This window comes from Capricornis sumatraensis, chromosome 3 (assembly GCF_032405125.1).
Source record: "Capricornis sumatraensis isolate serow.1 chromosome 3, serow.2, whole genome shotgun sequence".
Taxonomy (NCBI): domain Eukaryota; kingdom Metazoa; phylum Chordata; class Mammalia; order Artiodactyla; family Bovidae; genus Capricornis; species Capricornis sumatraensis.
The window spans coordinates 141,570,931-141,591,529 of record NC_091071.1 but is presented as its reverse complement, the minus strand read 5'-3'; the positions used below and the strand labels follow the sequence as shown (position 1 = coordinate 141,591,529).

The following is a 20,599-nucleotide window of genomic DNA, read 5'->3' as shown; positions in this document are numbered from 1 at the left end:
TAGAACTGGACATGCAACAACAGACTGGTTCCAAATAGGAAAAGGAGTATGTCAAGGCTGTATATTGTCACCTTGCTTATTTAACTTCTATGCAAAGTATATCATGAGAAACGCTGAACTGAAAGAAGCACAAGCTGGAATCAAGATTGCCAGGAGAAATATCAATCACCTCAGATATGCAGATGACACCACCCTTATGGCAGAAAGTGAAGAGGAGCTAAAAAGCCTGTTGATGAAAGTGGAAATGGAGAGTGAAAAAGTTGGCTTAAAGCTCAACATTCAGAAAACGAAGATCATGGCATCTGTTCCCATCACTTCATGGGAAATAGATGGGGAAACAGTAGAAACAGTGTCAGATTTAATTTTTTGGGCTCCACAATCACTACAGGTGGTGTTTGCAGCCATGAAATTAAAAGACGCTTACTCCTTGGAAGGAAAGTTATGACCAACCTAGATAGCATATTCAAAAGCAGAGACATTGCTTTGCCAACTAAGGTCCATCTAGTCAAGGCTATGTTTTTTCCAGTGATCATGTATGGATGTGAGAGTTGGACTGTGAAGAAAGCTGAGCACTGAAGAATTGATGCTTTTGAACTGTGGTGTTGGAGAAGACTCTTGAGAATCCCTTGGTCTGCAAGGAGATCCAACCAGTCCATTCTGAAGGAGATCAACCCTGGGATTTCTTTGGAAGGAATGATGCTAAAGCTGAAACTCCAGTACTTTGGGCACCTCATGCAAAGCGTTGACTCATTGGAAAAGACTCTGATGCTGGGAGGGATTAGGGGCAGGAGGAGAAGGGAATGACAGAGGATGAGATGGCTGGATGGCATCACCGACTCAATGGACGTGAGTTTGAGTGAAATCAGGGAATTGGTGATGGACAGGGAGGCCTGGCGTGCTGCAGTTCATGGGGTCACAGTCAGACACGTCTGAGCGGCTGAACTGAACTGAACTGATGGTTGCACCTGTTCCCATTACCTGCAATGGATTTTCGTTATGTGGAGGTCGCACATAGTAGCTATTTTCTTCCTGCCCTATAGGTAAGACCTAGGCAAGTTTTCAGAGTAGATAGAGAATTTTTTCAGGTAGATATCTCGCCTTTCCTTTCAACAATCATATACTTAATCCTATCTCTTCCACTTCCCACTTTTTTCGCCAAATTATTTTTGATTATTAGTTTATTCTCCAACACTCCCAAACAGGAATATTTTCACTTTTAAAGAATATTCTTAAAGAGAAAAGAACTTTCATAACCATGCATGTGTTCATGTCAAGAGGCTCCAGTTGTATCCGATCTTTACCCCATGGACTGTAACCCACCAGGCTCTTCTGTCCATGGAATTCTTCAGGCAAGGATACTGGAGTGGTTTGCTGTGCCCTCCTCCAGAGGATCTTCCTGACCCAGGGACCAAACCTGCCTCTGGTGTATGTTTGCTGCATTGGCAGGCAAGTTCTTTACCACTAGCCCCACCTGGGAAGCCCTTTCCGTAACCATAAGAATGCATTTCTCCTAGAGGTCTAGTATTCTTCCAGAAGAATTTCTGTTGATTTATTAAACTTTAAAGAATTTTTCTGAAGATTTGGTCTTATTCAAATTGGAGGGGAAATATTTTGCATTTTCTTGAACATATAGGTTTTTCTTTTAATTGACATCAGTTAATTCTTTTTTGATTAAAAACCATATTGCCCAGTTTAATCACTCACCTAATTTGTCCCTCTCAGTCATCGATGTTGATGAATGTCATTTCTACATTGAATACAAAATCTGTTTTCATGGACAGTTATCAAAAGAATATGCCAAATGTTATAGCAGGGTTTCAAAAAAATGTAATTCCAGAACTACTTCTGAACAATAAAAATGCAAATAATCTCCCAGCAGGACTATTTGAAAAATCTAGCATTAATATCAGTGTTTAACTGTTTTTAAAAAATGTGAAGCATGTTATTATACAAATAAAACTTTTGCAGGTATGAACTTTTGCCATTTTTCTACTCTGGAATATGGACTGTGCTTGGCCTGAGACAAGTGAAGACACAGCACAGCTATTATGATCAGATGATCTCTTACTTTCTCTCGATTTCTCGTGGCTGCTTGGAAAACACAGGGCCTCACGGAAACCAATCTGCTACAGTCTCTACTGGAATGGAGTAAAGGAAGGAAAAGGAAGGAACTCAGGAGAGGTTCTCTATTGGCTGTAAGTTTTGAAAGGGAAAAGATATGTCTTCCATTTCTTCACATTGGTTTAATTTCCTGATTGAAGATTTATTTATTTTTTTTTTAAAAAATGGGTTTCTGGCCCTTCCAAATCCTTCAGACTTTTTGAAAAGTGACTGATGTCATTAGACTGTCAATCACAGACTCAAAAAGTGAAAACTCAGTGAGACATATACCAAAACTCATATGTTCTAGAGGGTTAACTTTCATGTAAATGCTTTCAGTTGCAAGGAACAGAAAATCTGATCTAAAATGGCATTTAAAAAGGTGGGGGATCATTGGTTTACTGTACACACCAGAGCCTGATACATTATCTTGGTTCATTCTTATCCAGTGAGGAATTGAAAGAAAGTTCAGTTTCCCCAAATTTTGAGTTTGTGGATCTGAAGATCTTTGACCATCATGGGTCGAACATGATCTATCTAGTGTCTCGGATTTGGAAAAATATAATTGTAAAATGTAATTTGTAAAAGTGTAATTAAACTCAGGAGGGCCTTCTCAGGAGCTTAAGATAGGATCAGTTTTTCCCCTTCAGATACAATGCCTTGGACACCATGTAATAGAAATTCCCTCTCTAATTAGCTTAAACAATATTTAGTATGTAGAATAGTAGGAAGTTCTGAGAAAGCAGTCTCCAAGTATAGTTAAAATAGGACTCCTGCTTCTCTGCAGTTTCCTTGGCTCTGCCTGTCTCCATGAATTGGCTTTCTTAAGATGGGATCGTTTCTGGACTTTTCAAGTACTATTATCCTACCCATGAAGTTTGAAGGTAGCAAAAACAGCAACTTGAATGACCCAGAAGGACAAAGAAAAAACTATTCCAAAAATAAAGTTACATTTACTCAACATTTATTTTAGTATGTTTGGACCGATTTGGGTCATATGTCAACTTTCATCTCCTATCAGTCTCCAGGAGAGTGCTGTGATCTGTCTGGTTGAAAGCTGAAATCTGTTATTGGACAGGCAGGTAGGATTCTCACAGCTGGTCCAGGACTAGTAATCACTTTTGAGCTGGAGATGGGATCACCTTTCCTGGGAGTCATAGAGCACATAGAGAAGGTTGAAGACTTGAACAGGATTTGTATTTTGAAAGAAGAAAAGAGATAATAGACAGAGGATATTTAGCCATCAATGGTCAGGACACAACCATATTCAGAAAGGAAGAGACAGCAATTGATGAGGAATACAGAGACAAATTATTCTTGTGACAATGATGTTTCTTCTTTTAACACTTGGCTGACAATATGCATAAAACCTGCCTGAATAAAATATGGTCTCTCAGGAGTACCACTCTAGAAACCATCAGATTTCAGTTTTAAAAACTATTCAAAGCAACCACTACTCATCTGGTTTCCATATTGGATAGAATTTGAGAATCTTGATGATGTTCAGTGATTTTTTGTTGTTCTTTAGAGTTCCAGAAACTTCTGAATAAATTTCCAGTTTCTCTGCATCCAGTCAACTCTGATGCCCAGAGAGAATAACCATCTCCTTTCACTGAATGAGTATTCTTTTATTCAGAACTTATTTCCTGGTTCCTAAAAGAGAAATTTCCATTTCGCACTAGGTTTTGTGCATCACAGTGCATTGACTGGCAATTTGTAAACAGCATTTGCAGCAAAGAAGACAAAACATCCAGAAGTTCATTTCTCAGATCAGAGCAGATTTCAGTTCAGATGTCAACATCCGCTTCCTGGCTCCCTCCCTTTTTCCATTGATCAGCTTCCTTTCTAAGAAAAGAAGACCAGGACCAGGACAAGTGAAGCTTTATGAATGGGTGATAAACCCTGACTGTATTTTGACAATATTTTATAGGCTGAAATAATTTACTCACAGAGTTAAAATAGGAAGAGATTGGCTGTAATCTTATCAATATGTAATAGAGACAAAGTGGAATTCAGAGAACCAAGATTTTCTAAGTCACTTTAAAAAATTATTTTGTTAGTTAGAGATGACAAAATTAAGTTGTTATTTATTAACAAGTAAATTTTGTTATGGGGCTTCCCTGGTGGCTCAGTGATAAAGAATCCTCCTGCCAATGCAGGAATCTCAGGAGACACAGGTTCAATCCCTGGGTTGGGAAGATCCCCTGAAGTAGGAAATGGCAACCCACTCTAGTACAGAGGAGCCTGGTTATAGTCTATGGGGTCACAGAAGAGTCACACACGACTTAGCAACTAAGCAACAACAAATTGCATTTACTCATTTAGGTAAAACCAATCCAATAATGGAAAGATCAGATTGTTATATTTCTTAAATCTAATGTAGTCAATTATTGTCTCAAAAACAGTCCCTTTAAATTAAGAAAAGAAAGAAAATCAAACTAGCATTTATGATATTACATGCTAGCAGCTCAGCTAGATGCTTTGTCTCACTTTTCTCAATATCCTCAAATGACTGATGAGCAAGGGGAAGGTTCTGAAATCCATGATTTTCCTAATGCTTTCAAAATAGCACTATCCCATCATGAATCACTAGGTAGACAGAGCAATCAGTTTCTATGAGGAAAGGAAAAGACATGCATAGTTACTGAACACCCAGTCTTGGCACTGTGCAAGGAGACTACCAATTAATAAAATATCTCACTCCATTTAACTGACAAAGTAAATAATAAATAAATAAATCGATTTTGAAAGATTTGATGATATGCCCAAAGCTACAGGTCTGTGCCTGTAGAAGCAAACTAACACGGAAGTATTCTTACAGGAACTGAGCTGTTAGTAATTGGGAATACCAGTTTTAACAAATACAAAGAATATGCACCCAATTATGGCTCAGATGGTAAAGCGTCTGCCTGCAATGCTGGAGACCCGGGTTTGATTCCTGGGTCGGGAAGATCCCCTGGAGAAGGAAATGGCAATCCACTCCAGCACTCTTGCCTGGAAAATCCCGTGGACGGAGGAGCTTGATAGGCTACAGTCCATGGGGTCACAAAGAGTCGGACACAACTGAGCAACTTCACTCACTCACTCAAAGAAAAAGGACATGAGAAAGGCATAGCTTTTCCTTTCTTTTTTAAAAAATTGTTTATTTATTTGGCTGTGCCAGGTCGTTCTTAGTTGGGGCACGTGGGATCTTTGATCTTCACTTCTGCCTGTGAACTCTTACCCACAGCACATGAGATCTAGTTTCCTGACCAGGGACCAAACCTAGCCCCCTGCATTGGAAGCACAGAGTCTTAGCCACTGTACTACCAAAGATGGTGTTCCACGGCATGGATTTTCAATTAATTGAGAATGTGTGATATCCTCTCCTTCACTAATCGCTGTTCTGAGGACATTGCCTGTAGCCTGAGAGTTTCTGAAAATATAGTTTGGAAAATATTTCACTGTTATCATTTTTCACAAAGTTGATATATAAATTATAAAATATTAAGTAAACTCTGAACCTTGCTGACAAATCCACTCTTTCTGCATGCTCCCCTTCCCTTCTCTAATTTGATATTATAATTGATTTGGCTAACATCTGACAAAAGCATGTGAGTGCACATAATCCATACATATGTATCACTACTGAACCTCTTGTGTGAAATGCACACTATTTGTCAGGTTGAGTGATTATTAAATCTTTCAGTGTTTCTTTTTCCTTTTAATTATTAAGTATGACACACAGCTCCTCTGCTGTCTAGGGCAAAGATTTTTCATAAAGCCAATCAATACATATAACTCTTGCAAAAGTAACTCTTTACCTTTCAAGTGCCATAAACAATTTATCACTTCATTATTTAGTCTTTTATCAAAATTTTATTTTGCTTGACTGTGGAGAACTCCTTCAATAAGTCAGCCTGACAGTATCTTTCTCTATGGCTACAAATGTGGCAGGGTAAAAAAAACCTGCGTGTCAGAACAAACATCCTGGAAACTTTCTGTTGGCCTCATCTTGTTAAAAACAACAACAAAAAAAAGTACTTGAATTGAGTTTTGAAAGGTAGCATATGATTTGAAACAAACAAAAAAGTTTCCCTTTTTGGTATGTCTTTTTCTTTGCCTTTGATCTACTAGCATTCTGTTCACAGAGAACAGCATTTTCAGGTTTTCTGTTGCACATGTTAATAAATATTTCATCATTATCCAAATTCTCTAGGTTTTAGTTTTAGAATTCCATAAAATGTTACTCTCATCCAGCTATTTGACAAATATTTTCATGTGTTTCTGCAAAATATTAAGGCTTGCATCTTGAAGGGAAAATCTCTCCCTTTGAATTCATCTATAACTGAGATGATTATAATTCAAATCCCTTATGATGATATGGAGGAGGTGACAAAATAGATTCAAGGGATTAGATCTTGTAGAGTGCCTAAAGAACTATGGAAAGAGGTTCTTAACATTGTGCATGAGGCGGTGACCAAAACCTTCCCTAATGAAAGAAATGCAAGAAGGCAAAGTGGTTGTCTGAGGAGGCATTACAAATAGCTGAGAAAAGAAGAGAAGTGGAAGACAAAGAAAGGAAAATATATCCCAACTGAATGCAGTTCCAGAGAATAGCAAGGAGAGACAAGGATGTCAAGTGAACAATGCAAAGAAATAGAAGAAAATAATAGAATGGGAAGACTGAAAATCTCTTCAAGAAAACTGGAGATATCAAGGGAATATTTTGTCAGGGGAGCTTGTAATTTCCTCGGTTCTGTATTGCTGCAGCAAAACTTTGAAGCAATGGATAGATCAGTGTTATAGTTCCATGTTTCAGCTCAGTTTTATTTAGAAAGCAAAGGAAAATACATCCTCAAGGAGTGAGGGCGGGTTGACCCAAAAGACGGAAGAGAAGAGAAGCCCCCGGCTCAATTTTGGTTCCTCCTTTTATATGTTTTTTCTCCTCCCCCTGAGCCTGCCCTGTGTAAACTGGGCTGGCCAAGAGGGCTGTTTGTTTTACCTGAGGTCCTCACTCCGGTCCTTGGATCTTCCTTTGTTCTATTTTCGTGGGCTTTTCCTTTCTTTGTCTTTTAGCCACCACCGTTTTGGACTCCTTTTTCCTATTCAAACTACATAACCTTCCCCCCTTGGAGGCCCAATTCTTTGGGAATAGGGGGGTCAAGTTATCTCTGGCTACTTCCAGTTGACTGGAACAGTGAGGGGCATTGGACCTCCGCCTCTTGCTAGTCTCAAGGCTCGGAGTCCTTTTAGTCGTGTCCATCTAAAGGTGAGTGATATTTTCCATGGTCAGCTATAATTTTATATATCCTTGTTAAACTGGCACTGCATGTTGTAGCCTGTTGACCTGGGCAGAGACAAAATGGGTTATACAATTGATAATAAATGGAGCAATCATAAGCAGCATCAATATGGTGATAACAAGGATTAGTAGGGGCATTAGTCAACTCCAAATTCCCCATTTTCAGGAGAAGGATCCCCCCCAAGAACTCTCAAGCCTGTTCTTTGAGGTCCTGTAGGATCTAGAGTGTTTTTCTTGAGGACTGTGAGACTTTTTTTTTTAACATAACTGGGGATATTTATCCGGAAACAACATGTCTCATTCAAGATGGCTCAAGTCCCTCCTTGCTAAGGGATCAGGAGATCTATTTCCTGTCTATCTTGGAGTACAACCCCTGCCAAGTTGTGTTGGCTCTTTAGAGCTGTCCTGAGAAATCCTATCCCCAGAAACTTAATTTTGGGGGTGTTCATTAGAATGGCACTCATTTGTAGTTCTGATAGGTATCTGAGATTTCCCAGGGGCTCACAGGCGTATTGAGTGTCCTCTTCTGTTTTCTTCCAGGGCTTGACTCATGAGTAGTGAATCCAGGAGTCGTGTCCTAGTACCTTGGCTGACTTATGGGGTAGAAAGTATTACAGGGTAGGGGCCCTTCTATGTGGGCTGGAGTTGAGCCTTTGGGGACCCATCTTTCCAGACTTTAATTAGGACTTGAGTCCCTGGAGCATATAGTGGTGGCTCTTTAGAATATTTTGGGTCCTGGTTGACATCCCACAAGATATATCTTGTTGGAATTGCCCAATGGCCATGGTATAAGACCAGAGGGTCTGAGCCTCTGGGTCTAGGAAGGGGCCATTGACATAACAAAAGGCCTCCCATATAGCATCTCATAAGGACTAAGACCAAGCTGTTCCTTAGGGGCAGTATGGGTGCAAAGGAGAGCTATTTATTGGTAAAGCCGCCTTCCATCCCAGGGAGATCTCCTGGGTTATCTATTTTATCGCTAATTTTAAGAATTGGTTGGCTCTTTCTACTTTTCCTGAAGATGAGACCTCCAGGCACATCAGAGATAATAAGTAATGCTCAGTGCTTTAGAGACCCCTTGGGTGACCTTAGAAGTAAATGATGTCCCACTGTCACTTTGTAATGACCTGGGCAGACCAAATATTGGAATAATCTCACGGGGCAGTTCTTTTACCACCTCCTCAGCCTTCTCTGTCTGAGTGGGAAAGCCTTCAATCCATCCTGTGAATATATGTATCATGACTAGTAGGTATTTATACCCTTGAGAAACTAGAATGTGGGTGAAGTCCATCTGCCAGTCCTCTCCTGGGTGGGTCCCATGCCATTGGATGGCCAGGGCCAGCTGGGGACTTCGAGCTCCATGGGGGTTGTTTAACTGGCAAGTGGGACAAGAGGAGACCACTTGCCTTATAGTTGTTTCAAGGCCTGTTCCTCTGAAGGATCTTTCTAGTAATCTTTGGAGGGCCTTCTCCGCTAAGGGAGTGATGGCATATAAGGAGTTAACTAACTTCCATTGGAGATTCTCAGGAAGAAAAAGGAGTCCCTCCTTTTGGACCCACCCCATATGATCTTCTTAAAAGCCCTCACTCTTATCTTTAAGAGTCTCACCTTCAGAATATGCAGGAGTTTCTGGCAAATTAGTCTGTGGAAGTAGGGTGGCCACCCCTATTAGGTCGTGGTTCTGTAATGCTGCTCTCTTAGCTGCCTGATTGGCTGCTTCGTTTCCTTGCACCACTTCTGTGCCCCCTTTTTGGTGTCCTTTACAGTGGAAGACTGAAACTTCAGTGGGCAGATGGACTGCCTCCAAGAGCCTAGGATTTTATCACCATATTAGACTGGGGACCCTCGGATGGTCGAGTGGCCTCTTTCTTTCCAAATAGCAGCAAGTGCAAGTAGCACAGAAAGGCATACTTGGAGTCAGTGTAAATGGCCACTCTTTTCCCTTCTCCCTGCTCTAAAGCTAAATCAGGGCTATGAGCTCAGCTACTTGGACTGAAGTACCTGGCGGCAAAGGTTTAGCCTCCATGGTCTCAACATTGGATACTATTGCATTATCCAGCTCTTCTTTTTTCCATCCAAGACAAAGCTGCTTCCATCAATGTACCAGATTTCCTCAGGATTGGTCAGAGGATCTTTTGACAACCCCTCTTGGGGTTTTGTCCAGTGGTCTAAGGTTTCTAGGCAAGAGTGAAAGGGGAGAGAGCCCTCAGGAGTAGGCAGGAGGGTAGCTGGGTTAAGAACTTCACAAGGGGATATAGTCAGGCCTGGATTTTCCATCAGCACTACTTGATATCTGAGGATCCTTTCATCAGACATCCATAAGTGGTCTCTCCCATTCAGGAGTTGTTTCACTTGGTAGCTGGTGAAAATAGTTTGCCCCAAGAGAGTTTTAAAGTGTCTTCTATCAGGAGTGGAATAGCTGTAAGATTTTGAAGGTAGGGAAAGATTCTTCCCAATAAGGGAGTAGGACACTCAGGGATGACCAAAAACTGGTGGGAAAATATTTGTCCATCCCAGTAACAAAGAAGTGCTTGGGTGAATATTTTTGTAATTGTTTTCCTGTAGCACCCAAAATAGCACAGGTTTGGGAGGAGAAGTCTCCAAAGTAGGAGGTCAGGACAGAGTAGGTACCCCCTGTGTCAACCGAGAAATTCTTGGACCTATCTACCACATCCAGTGACACCCTTGGCTCCAGCCTCATGATGGTTATCTGTGACAGGCAGGCTGGCTGGAACAGGCTGCTTCAGTCCTGTTGAACCACCCTGAGGGAAGGCTTGGTGCTTGACCTTGAGGCTCTTGGGTACTGAGGGTAGAGTGCTGCCCAATGTCCTAATTGATGGCATTTGTAGCAAGCCATTTTAGGAGACTTGTCACATTTTGGACCCTTTTTGGCCTAATGTCCCACCTGTCTACAGATTAGGCATTTGCCTTGTGCCTTGTCTTTTAAGGACTCGGGGTTTGCCATAGGGCTTCCCTGGAGGGCACCCAGCATCTGGGCATGCCTTGTCTCTTTCCTTTTCTCCCTTTCCTGGGCCTTGGCTTCCATCTCCTGTTCTCTGTTATAAAAGATATTGGTGGCTGTCTGGACCATCTTATCAAAAGAGGCATCAGGATCCTGCTGCTGTAGCTGTTGTAGCTTTATCCTGATGTCTGATGCACACTGGGGCAGAGATTTGTCCTTTAAAATCACCTGTCCCTCGTAAGAGTGTAAGTCCAGATTGGTGAACTTTTGGAGGGCCTCTTTCAGACTTTCCACTGGACTCCTGAGTTATTGCTGAGACCGGGTGCAGTCCCACCACTAATGGGCTTCTTTCTAATTCCATGGGTGGACTTAGGGGTGAGTCGTTCTGAAGCTTATTCTAGCCAGTACTCTTGCAATCTGAGATCCAGGAGTCCCTGGGTCAGCGTGCAGGTCCCCAGGCAGGCTGCAGCATGACAGCCTCCTGGAGATCAAATCCCTGGGCAGATTGAGGCAGGTTGGCCTCCTGAGAATTGGGTCCCTGGACAGGTTGAGGCATGTTGACCTCCTGGGACCCCTGGACTGGTGGATCCCTGAACAGATTCAGGTGTGACAACCTTCTGAGGACCAGATCCCTGGGCAGGTCAAGGCAGGTTGACTCTCTGGGATCCCCAGGCTGGAGTTGGGTGTCCCCAATGTACTGGGTAGGAATAAGAGGTTGTAATCTTAACTTATTGCTGGTTTGTCCACTGCAGATGGGAATAGATACCATGATTTAAAGTAATTCAAGTCTATGCCCTGAGACTGGGAACCTGGAAATAGACATAAGCCTTATCCTCTTATCGCTCTGAGGGAAGGTAAGTCACTGATTTCCTCCCCTAGTCTTTCATAAGAGCAGCTTAGGATGTCTCCAGTGGTAAACATTTCATTGTCATAGATCCACTCTATTGTCATGCCCTAGGTAATAACTGAAGTAATGACAAAGGAGTGGGTTATCTGGTCCTGTTAGGGGCCTTAAGAGTATTTTAATAATAAGTGAGGTGGAACAATGTTGCCTATAAGAGGGCAGGGTCCTGGTTGCAGGAATTAGTAAGTGGCTTAAGAACAAATTGAGAAGAGGCAACAGACCAGATGTTCCATAAAAGTAGAGTGGAGACTTGATCCAGGGGTAGGTATGTTTGTAACTTTAGGAGAAAGGTAGCAAGGGTTTGGGCACAAATAGCCTGCAGGGCTAACTCCCAAAGTGGCAAACATTATCCCTGGAAGCCCAATTGCCCTTGAAAGGATGCCACCAATAGATGGACTTCTAGCAGGCATTGTGTGCCTGTCATCTGCCCTAGCGGGTTCACTGAGAAATGCTGTTGTTGCACAAGTTGTAGGAATTGCGGAAGATGAAGGCCTGAATATCTAGGGGGATTGGGTATTATACAGTATTTCCCTCCCAAGAACCAGCTATTTTCTGGTTGTCCCCCTGAAGATTGTAGAGGCAACATTGTGGGCCCAGATGGGGCTCAGGAAAAGAGCAAGAAACAGGAGGGAAGGGGGAAGGGCACAACTTTTGAAAGAATGACATAGCCCAAGGACATAACATAAACTGATTAAAATCAAATGGGCCTAAGATGACTAGTCAAATTCAACTAAACCTTGATCCTCAATCTGCAAGCTAAATGACACACCCAGAGGTGCCAGGCAAGTTCCAGTTCAGTTCAGTTCAGTTGCTCAGTCGTGTCCGACTCTTTGCAACCCATGGACTATAGCCTACCATGCTCCTCCATCCATGCTCCTCCATTTTTCCAGGCAAGAGTACTGGAGTGGGCTGCCATTTCCTTCTCCAGAGGATCTTCCCAACCCAAGGATCAAACCTGGGTCTCCCGCATTGTGGGCAAATACTTTACCATCTGACCACCAGGGAAGTCACACATTACAAACCTAGACAGCATATTAAAAAGCAGAGACATCACTTTGCCAACAAAGGTCCATATAGTCAAAGCTATGGTTTTTCCAGTAGTCGTGTCCTGATGTGAGTGTTGGACCATAAAGAAGGCTATGTGCCAAAGAATTGATGCTTTTGAATTGTGGTGCTAGAGAAGACTCTTGAGAGTCGCTTGGACAACAAGGGTATCCAACCAGTCCATCCTAAAGGAAATTAACCCTGAACATTCATTGAAAGGGTTGATGTTGAAGCTGATGTGCCAATACTTTGGCTACCTATTGGGAAGAGCTGACTCACTGGAAAAGACCCTGATGCTGGGAAAGATTAAAGGCAAAGGAAAAAGGCAGTGGCAGAGGATGAGATAGTTAGATAGCATCACCAACTCAATGGACATGAGTTTGAGCAAACTCTGGGAGACAATGGACGGAGAAGCCTAGCATGCTACAGTCTGTGGGGTTGCAAAGAGTCAGACATGACTTAGCAACTGAACAGCAGCAACAACATAAATAAAATGCAAAATTGTTATCCCATACCTAAACACACACATATTTGGAGGAAGAATTTATTCTTTATACCTAGAAAAAGCCTGTGGATGTGTCAGTGAAAGGTTGTTGCTGAACCATGAAAGATGACGGGATTCTTGGCCTCCAGAGGAAAGGGATTCAATCCGGGACCAGTGATGAGGCTTGATCACTCAGAGCATTTGTGTAATAAAGTTTTAGTAAAGTATAAAAGAGTTAGAGAAAGCTTCTGACATAGATATCAAAAGGGGGCAGAAAAGAGTGCTCCCCTGCTAGTCTTTAGCAGGAAGTGGTATAAGCTACTAGCAGGCTGCTAATTAGATAAAGGAAATGTAGCTTAGAATATTTGCATGAGTAAAACATAGGTTCTGAGTCTTAGGCAAAGGACTTGAAGAAAGAGTCTGGGGTAAATACATAGTTCAGTAACATAGCTTAAGAAAAACATTTCCATAAGAAAAATGCGTTGGTTAGTTCAAGATTTGAGAAAAGTTAAGTTCAGGTGGAACCAGATGTCGTCATGGAAACACAGAATTTTAAGAGAAACCTCCTTTTAAATTTGTATAGAAAAGGGGAAAAAATCTGACACTTGTAGTTTGTTTCTTCCTGCTGCTTATGAGAGAGATAAAAAATGTCTGACACTTGCAGCCTATTTCTTCCATTTGAAGATCTCTAGCCTTCCTGCCTTTTATCCTCTCATCAGGACCATTAATAAGGAAGGAAAAACCTAGGATCCCTCTTGTTTTCTTACCCTTCCTCCAGGACCATATATACATTCTTTAAATTTCAGGGATTAATAAATTAAACTCCACCTTATCTGATTTTTTCCAATTATTGAAAAAGTAGAGTAAACAAATAGATGGTAAAAAAAAAACAAACCTCCTGTGTATGAATGAGAACTGGTGTCCTCTTGCTGAACATTTGCAATCTGAATTCTATGCACAATATATAACCTTTTAAAAAACAGAATTGTACCACCTCTTCAGTTCAGTTCAGTTCAGTCACTCAGTTGTATCCAACTCTATGAGAGTCTGGGGCCTCATGGTCAAGGTTGTTTTCTTTCCCGAAAGAAAACCAAAAACAAAGTGTCCAAACTGGCCAAAGTACAGGGGAAGTAGGTGAAGAAGGAGACATCACCTCTGCTGTGGAATCTTGTGCCGTCATTTATCCAGCTGTTGCTGCTGCTAAGTCACTTCAGTCGTGTCCGACTCTGTGCGACCCCATAGACGGCGGCCCACCAGGCTCCCCCATCCCTGGGATTCTCCTGGCAAGAACACTGGAGTGGGTTTCCATTTCCTTCTCCAATGCATGAAAGTGAAAAGTGAAAGTGAAGTCTCTCAGTCATGTCCAACTCCTAGCGACCCCATGGACTGCAGCCCACCAGGCTCCTCCATCCATGGGATTTTCCAGGCAGGAGTACTGGAGTGGGGTGCCATTGCCTTCTCCGCATTTATCCAGCATGGCCCAACAATTCCAAGACAAACTGATACTGTCTTCCAAATTCAAGCACTAATGCCTTTTCAGCTTCTGGAGATGGAATAGTTTCAAGAAACCATAGTTTCCTTAGAACTTCAATTCAAAGAACACCTCATGAAGTAATGAGAAGAGAAAGCAACAGATTATCTGCACTTTCTTACCTTGCCGGGAGGCTAGCATATGTCCCTAGGGAATATGGCTCTTCTCAGTCATTTTTAACAAAAGTTAACTTTATTTCCTAAAATGGAGACTCTGGTTCCAAATATTATTATTCAGATAATTATTCTGATGGTCGGAGGAGGCGCCCACTTGGAGATCATGCACACAAAGACCATAGGGATTATGAACACAGCCATGGTATCTTCCAAAGAATGCCACTGAATCAGGGGAGGCATGCTGCAGCCCAGGTCTCAGGTCAAACAACAGGGAGGGAACCCAACCCCACCCATCAACAGAAAATTGGGTTAAAGATTTACTGAGCATGGTCCCGCCCATCAGAACAAGACCCAATTTCCCCCACAGTCAGTCTCTCCCATCAGGAAGCTTCCATAAGCTCTATCCTTCTCCATCAGAGGGCAGACAGAATGAAAACCACAGTCACAGAAAACTAATCAAACCAATCACATGGACCACAGCCTTGTACCACCTCTATTCAGCTCTAATTCCTCTTGATATTCCAGTACTGGATGACGTGGCTTCTAGAATGTTCAACTATTCTTTCTCACTTTCCATGTACTTACCATTTTTAAAATCTCTTTAGCAGTTGGCTGTCTTTTTCTCATCATTATAACTCTTAAAAAACTGGTTGTTCTCCTAAATAGTAGCATGCGATCTTGCTCCACAATGGTTAATGCATTGATTTGGCCAGAGTAGTTAAAGGGTCAAAGATGATTATTTTTAGCCAGTTATTTTTCAAGCTCTTTATAAAATCTATAACATTGTCAACAGTGTTTGAAAAACTTTAGGGAGGCAACCATGGCAGCTTCCAGAAAGAAAATGCTATAATTGAAGGGCCATCCTGGACAGGGAGAGGGAAAGGAAGGAAAATTAGCTGTGGAAAGAGGGGACTTTTATCTGTAGAAGGTAGGATCATTCTCATTTGTTGCTGAAACTTCAATTCAATGTAGTTAATGGAACAAACCTATGATAAGACAAAATGAGGGCCCACTCTCCCACTCCCTCAGTCAGTGATAGGTGGATATTATAATTTCATTGTGTATCTCCTCATAAGGCAGTGGATATTCAATGACTATGTAAAGCTTAACCATGTTCTCTGCCATCTCCTAACTGTGAGGTTTTCATGTAACTCAAGTTTCAGGTTGAGTTGTATCTGAAAACAAATTACAACTCATCTTTTTAGCCTGAAAGTCTGATCAACAGAATTATAGTAAGAGGCATAAATGTAACTTTTCTGAAACAGTTAAATCAAACAAGTAAAATCAACTTTAATAACAGATTTTATTAAATCTAATATATCCAAAATATTATCATTTCAACATTAAATGAATTGGAAAAATATTCAGATATTTTGCATTCTTATTTCCCTACTAAGTCTTTGAAATCTGGACTTAGCCAGATGAAGTCTAGCCAAATAGAGTCATATGATAGTGACTACTGTCTTAGCACAGATCTGAATATCCTTAGAGCTTCTTCAAATATCTTGTAATGTGCATGTGTGTTAGGAAAGTAAACTGTTACATAATTTGACTACTATATTTAGGATTTCGGGAACAACTTATTTCTTAACTGCTAGATATTTTCAAGTAAAAAAATGATTTGCAGTAGTTCTTTGCTAATCATGGCCACTCAACTCACCAAGAACTTATTTCAATAAGAGGTTGCCATTTTCAAAATTAAGTCAAACCCTTAAGCTGGGAAGTAATTTTTTTTTTTTCTCAATTATGTGTCAGCATCTGAAATCAAGAAGTCTAGTATTTTCAACTGAAGAAAATTCAGTAGATAATAGAATACCTACATAGATTACATTTGATAAACTTTATCTTCCTGCAAAGAAATTTTGAATTCAATTAAATGATCAGTCCCCCTGTTTCATCCTTAGTGCTATGATTATTATCAAATGCTGATTCATGAGCAAGAGGTAATGAAAATTGATCCAAGTATGGGGACAATATCAGCCTAGCCAATGGTAGATTCAAGAACTTTGCATGGTTGCAAGTAATTTTCCTGATCATGTGCCTTGTGCCTTTACTTCTGTCCCTCTGTGCTTATTTTTATCAGTGCACACTATCTGAATGTTTTGTATCCCGCCTAAGTAGAAAAAGGTTTGGAAGAGACTGTTGGGCTGTTCATTAGGTAGCGCTTAGTTCTTATCCTTGTGCTCTGGATACATATATATTAATTAAACTATTCTGGTAGTCACATATATTTATACCAAAGATGTGTTAGACACATCTATCTCTATCTAACTCTGTCTTCCTCTGATGCAATTGCACATAGCCATCTTACTTGTGGTCTCCAAAAGGGAGTTCTACTAAGGAAAGAGTACTAAGAAGATGACCAGATGTTTCACCAGCAAGCTTGCAGAAGTTTCCTAAAAACTACTATATGCAAAGCTGAAATGTGTCAAGGATTTTAAAATAAGAACTTATTTAGTCCACCCCACAAACTTAAGAAATGAAGAGTATCATTACACCAAGTTTTGCAAATTAGGAAACTGAGGCACAGAAATGTTGAGCAACTTGTTGATCAACTAAAGCTCTTTAGTGGTTGTGGCACCAGGCATTCTGTCCTGAGCCTGTCCTCTTTACTGCAACTCTGCATCACCTTTCCCGCTGATACTTGTAAGAAAATTTGCATCATTCCCAGCTTTCTTTTTGTTGAGCCCTTTCAAGGAGCTTGAAAGGAAGAGAGAAACGCATTATTGCATCAAGCACACAAGAAATATTTTATTAACTTTCATGTGGAGAAAAGGGTAGAGTAAAAATATTTCAATAGAAATCCACAGCCCTCCTCAAGGAGCCTACTCGGGCACTTGTAGCCCCCCAGTCGTGGTAGCGCCTGTAATCCCCCGGCCGCAGCAGGTACTGCCGCCCCCGGTAGTTGGGCATCTCGTAGAGGACCCACCAGCCCTCCAGCACATTGAAGGAGTGGATCTCACTGAAGTGGAAGCGGTCGTGGAGTGAGGAGCAGTCCTCTGTGATTTCCACCATCTGGCCTCGGTAGTCCTCTCGCTCATAGATCCTCAGCCGGTGGGAACCAGTCTGTGGGTTCAGCAATCGGCACATGGGAGAAGTCAGAGAACCTAGTCCTTAGCCACTAATCACTCACAGCCCTGGGGGAATGGGCATCTACAAAATCTTGTTTACATCAGAGATGACAAGTTTAAAAGACAGGCAACACCAGAGCCACTGTGTGCCACAGGGTAGAATGCAAACTGCAGAACTGAAGGGAGTGCTATTCACATAGATCAAGATATGCATGGTTCTCCCTAGAGATTTCCAGGGCCACAAACTACATGAACCATATTTAGTGCCTACATAGTACTACTCTTAAGTAACAGTTTTTATATATAATTTTTTGTTCTTTCCTTGATAGATTTCTGGTGGTCTGGAGTCCCCTTGGAGGATATAAAATAATTAGATGTTAAAGTAAAAAAGCAAATATATCCCTTGCAAAAGGCATTATTTTGGATCTCAGTAGCATTGGAAGAGGCTGGGGAGAGAGGAAGCAGAATTCCTTTCCCCAGAGTAAGTAAGGCACAGAATGATGACTATTCAGCCCAGACATCTAATTTCTGCCTTTCTGCTTTGAGTCCTGCTATTCTGAAGTCCTGAAAAGCAAGAGCCATTGTTAACAGTTAAGTTTCATTTCTCAGCTCTAATGTGTGATCTGTCAAAATAATTCCTGCCTAGATGGATAGGTTATAGACCTTTAGGAAAATGGAAGGGAGGCTGCTGTTAGTCCTGGGTGAATCCTGTCTGTCTCTTCTAAGCACTTGTGCTTTTATCTGCTTGTTTCTTCCTGGCATGTACATATTCAGTTTTCCTTCTTCCACCATCAAACCCTCCTTAGCAAAGGTCCTCATAAGCAATTCATTCTGAGGCATAAAAACTGCTAATAAGGCATCTCCCATGGTTTGCAAAGGGTTCACATGTCCGTTGCCTAATCTGATCTTCACAACCGCCTGACACACACCATGTTGTCTTCTTTTATGAGAAACTAATGACTAGAGCTTTCAGGCTGTAATCAGAAGAGTCAGCACTGGAAGGTGGAAGCTGAGATTTCCAGGCTCCTAATGCCAGTCTGGGTCCTATCAAGGCATTAAACCCTCTGAGGGGCTTTCAAACTTACCCAAAGCGGTACATTTTCCACAGGACTGGGTCACAGTCAAATTACAGCATCCCTAACTGTGGAATTCCGGGCTGTTTGGGCTTTATTTGGATAGCAATGGCTTTGCAGGGGCTACTGGAATCACATTGCTGGTTAGTTGTTTTGACGAATCAAAAAGCAGGACTTGAGCGACCCTGGATGTTCAAAGTAGTCAATCTCTGGAGGGGGAAGGGTGGCTTGCCAGGTACCAGGCAATCTCCTATCCGCCTCATCACAGCTCTATGAATTAGCCGCCCTAGTAGCCCCATTTTACAGGTGAGGAAAGAGACAAATAGCCCAGGGACTAGCCCAAGTACCACCTGAGTGTGAGGAGTTCATCACCTGTGGCACACAGACACTCTGAACAGATCCCATGCCACTTTTCCCCAGTAGAGGTGAGTTTATATTAGCAAAGGAAAATGCAATCTCAATTAAGAGCATTGCATTCTCAATTAAGAGAGATTAAAAAGGAAAAGAGAATCCGGTTAGGACCAGCAAAGGAAGGCCACCATCCTACAGCCTGACCACAGCTGACCCGAGGCCACGGCAGGCCCAGGGGGACCGGACTCACGTGGGGGATGAGGCGGCAGGAGCGGACCGAGTCGCTGAGGCCCATCCACTGCTGGTAGTCGGGGTAGTCGCCCCTCCGCAGGAAGTACTGGGGGCCCTGGAAGTTGGGCTGCTCATAGATCATCCAGCAGCCGCTGTCCACGCGGATGGAGTTGCAGCGGCCCAGGTAAGGCTGCAGGTTGGAGTGGTCGCTGCTGCACTCATAGTGGCGGCCCTGGAAGCCCCGGTCCTCGTAGAAGGTGATCTGCAAGGAAGGGAAGGAGAGGCTCAGAGGCCTGGCCTCCAGCCGGGCTGCGGGCCCCTCCCGCCGGCGCGGGGCTCACCTTCCCCATGGCTGCTGGACGCGGGGATGGAGTTCAGTGCGGTGCGGCTGGCGCGCGGTCTATATAGCGGGAGGGCTGCTGCGTTGGCAGGAACAACACAAAAGGGGCCCCCGGGTGAGGAGGATTTCCTTTCTGTCTCTTTTCTATATAATGACGGCGGGGGTGGGGTGGGGGACTCACTGTATGTTTTCTCTTAGACTCTCCAGAGCTTTCGAACTGATGACCCGCGTAAAACTGTCACTTGGTGCCTCTGGGGCCTTTAAATGAAGCCTATTCAGGAGATGGGAAGCGAGCAAAAGCGCGCTTAACCGGGTTAACACTTGTAATGAAATATTTTATTTATCTTTTAAATATTCTAAGTGATCTCTTTTTGAGGAACAACACGGGGTAGTGACCAGGTCAGAGGTCAGGATGGGCCCCGGCGGGAGGCGTCTAGATGAGAGAGCGTTTCCTTGGTGTGAGGATGTGGGACACAGAGGCACCTGCCTTCTGCACAGGATGGTTGAAGGAGGATGGGATTTTCCCCGGAGAACCTTTTCCCATTCTCACGGCTCAGGAGCAGATGCAGTAGACATTACACCGGAGGAAGAAAGGTGGGGGGCGCTGGACCCCAGGAAGCCCTGTTCATGCACCTGGCTCAGCTCTGCTCCCTGGAGACTGAGTGGACCAGGGTCACCTCCAGACGCAGCCGGTTCCTCCTGCACCACAGGCAGGAAGCCCTCAACTTTGGAGTTCATGAGGCAACTCATGGTGGTTATTAGTCACATAGTAAATTTCTATTTAATATTTTTGCTAGCTAAGTGCTAAGCCTTTTTGTTTGGATCTAGCTGCTGTCAAATGCAAGTTACCCTGAAAATATAACCAAGTTTTAAATCCCACAATTTTGCAAAGTTTCTGCCTTCTCTACCTTCCCCAACCCTGAGCAAGCCTAGGTTGCTCATTAGGTAAGTCTCTGATTCCAGGAACTGGAATCAGTCTTCCCTCCTCCCCTATAGTCCCTGTTTCCTCCCCCAACTCCCAGCAGCTTCTGGTGCCCTACTCTCTGTGAGCAGGCGTTCTCAATCTCAGTACTATTGTGACATTTTAGGCTGGAACATTGTAGGATGT

At 42.6% G+C, this 20,599-nt stretch overlaps 1 protein-coding gene and 1 pseudogene across 1 annotated transcript; one reads left to right on the top strand and one right to left on the bottom strand.

Annotated features, from left to right (window-relative positions):
- The window catches only part of LOC138076325 (protein salvador homolog 1-like), a 60,633-nt pseudogene extending 44,223 nt beyond the window's left edge, over positions 1-16,410 (top strand).
- An 808-nt stretch (positions 16,411-17,218) lies between these two features.
- On the bottom strand, positions 17,219-19,501 carry LOC138076120 (gamma-crystallin F). Its single transcript, XM_068968347.1, has 3 exons — positions 19,493-19,501; positions 19,171-19,413; positions 17,219-17,491 (listed from the first exon to the last, which is right to left on the bottom strand). Exons 1-3 carry the CDS (start codon positions 19,499-19,501, stop codon positions 17,219-17,221), a joined length of 525 nt encoding a protein of 174 aa, XP_068824448.1.
- Positions 19,502-20,599: the final 1,098 nt, after the last annotated feature.

Coding starts and splice junctions, on each gene's coding strand:
- LOC138076120 (XM_068968347.1), bottom strand. Junction 17,492..19,170: donor CCTGCCGCCTCATCCCCCAC/GTGAGTCCGGTC, acceptor CTGAACCCACAG/ACTGGTTCCCACCGGCTGAG.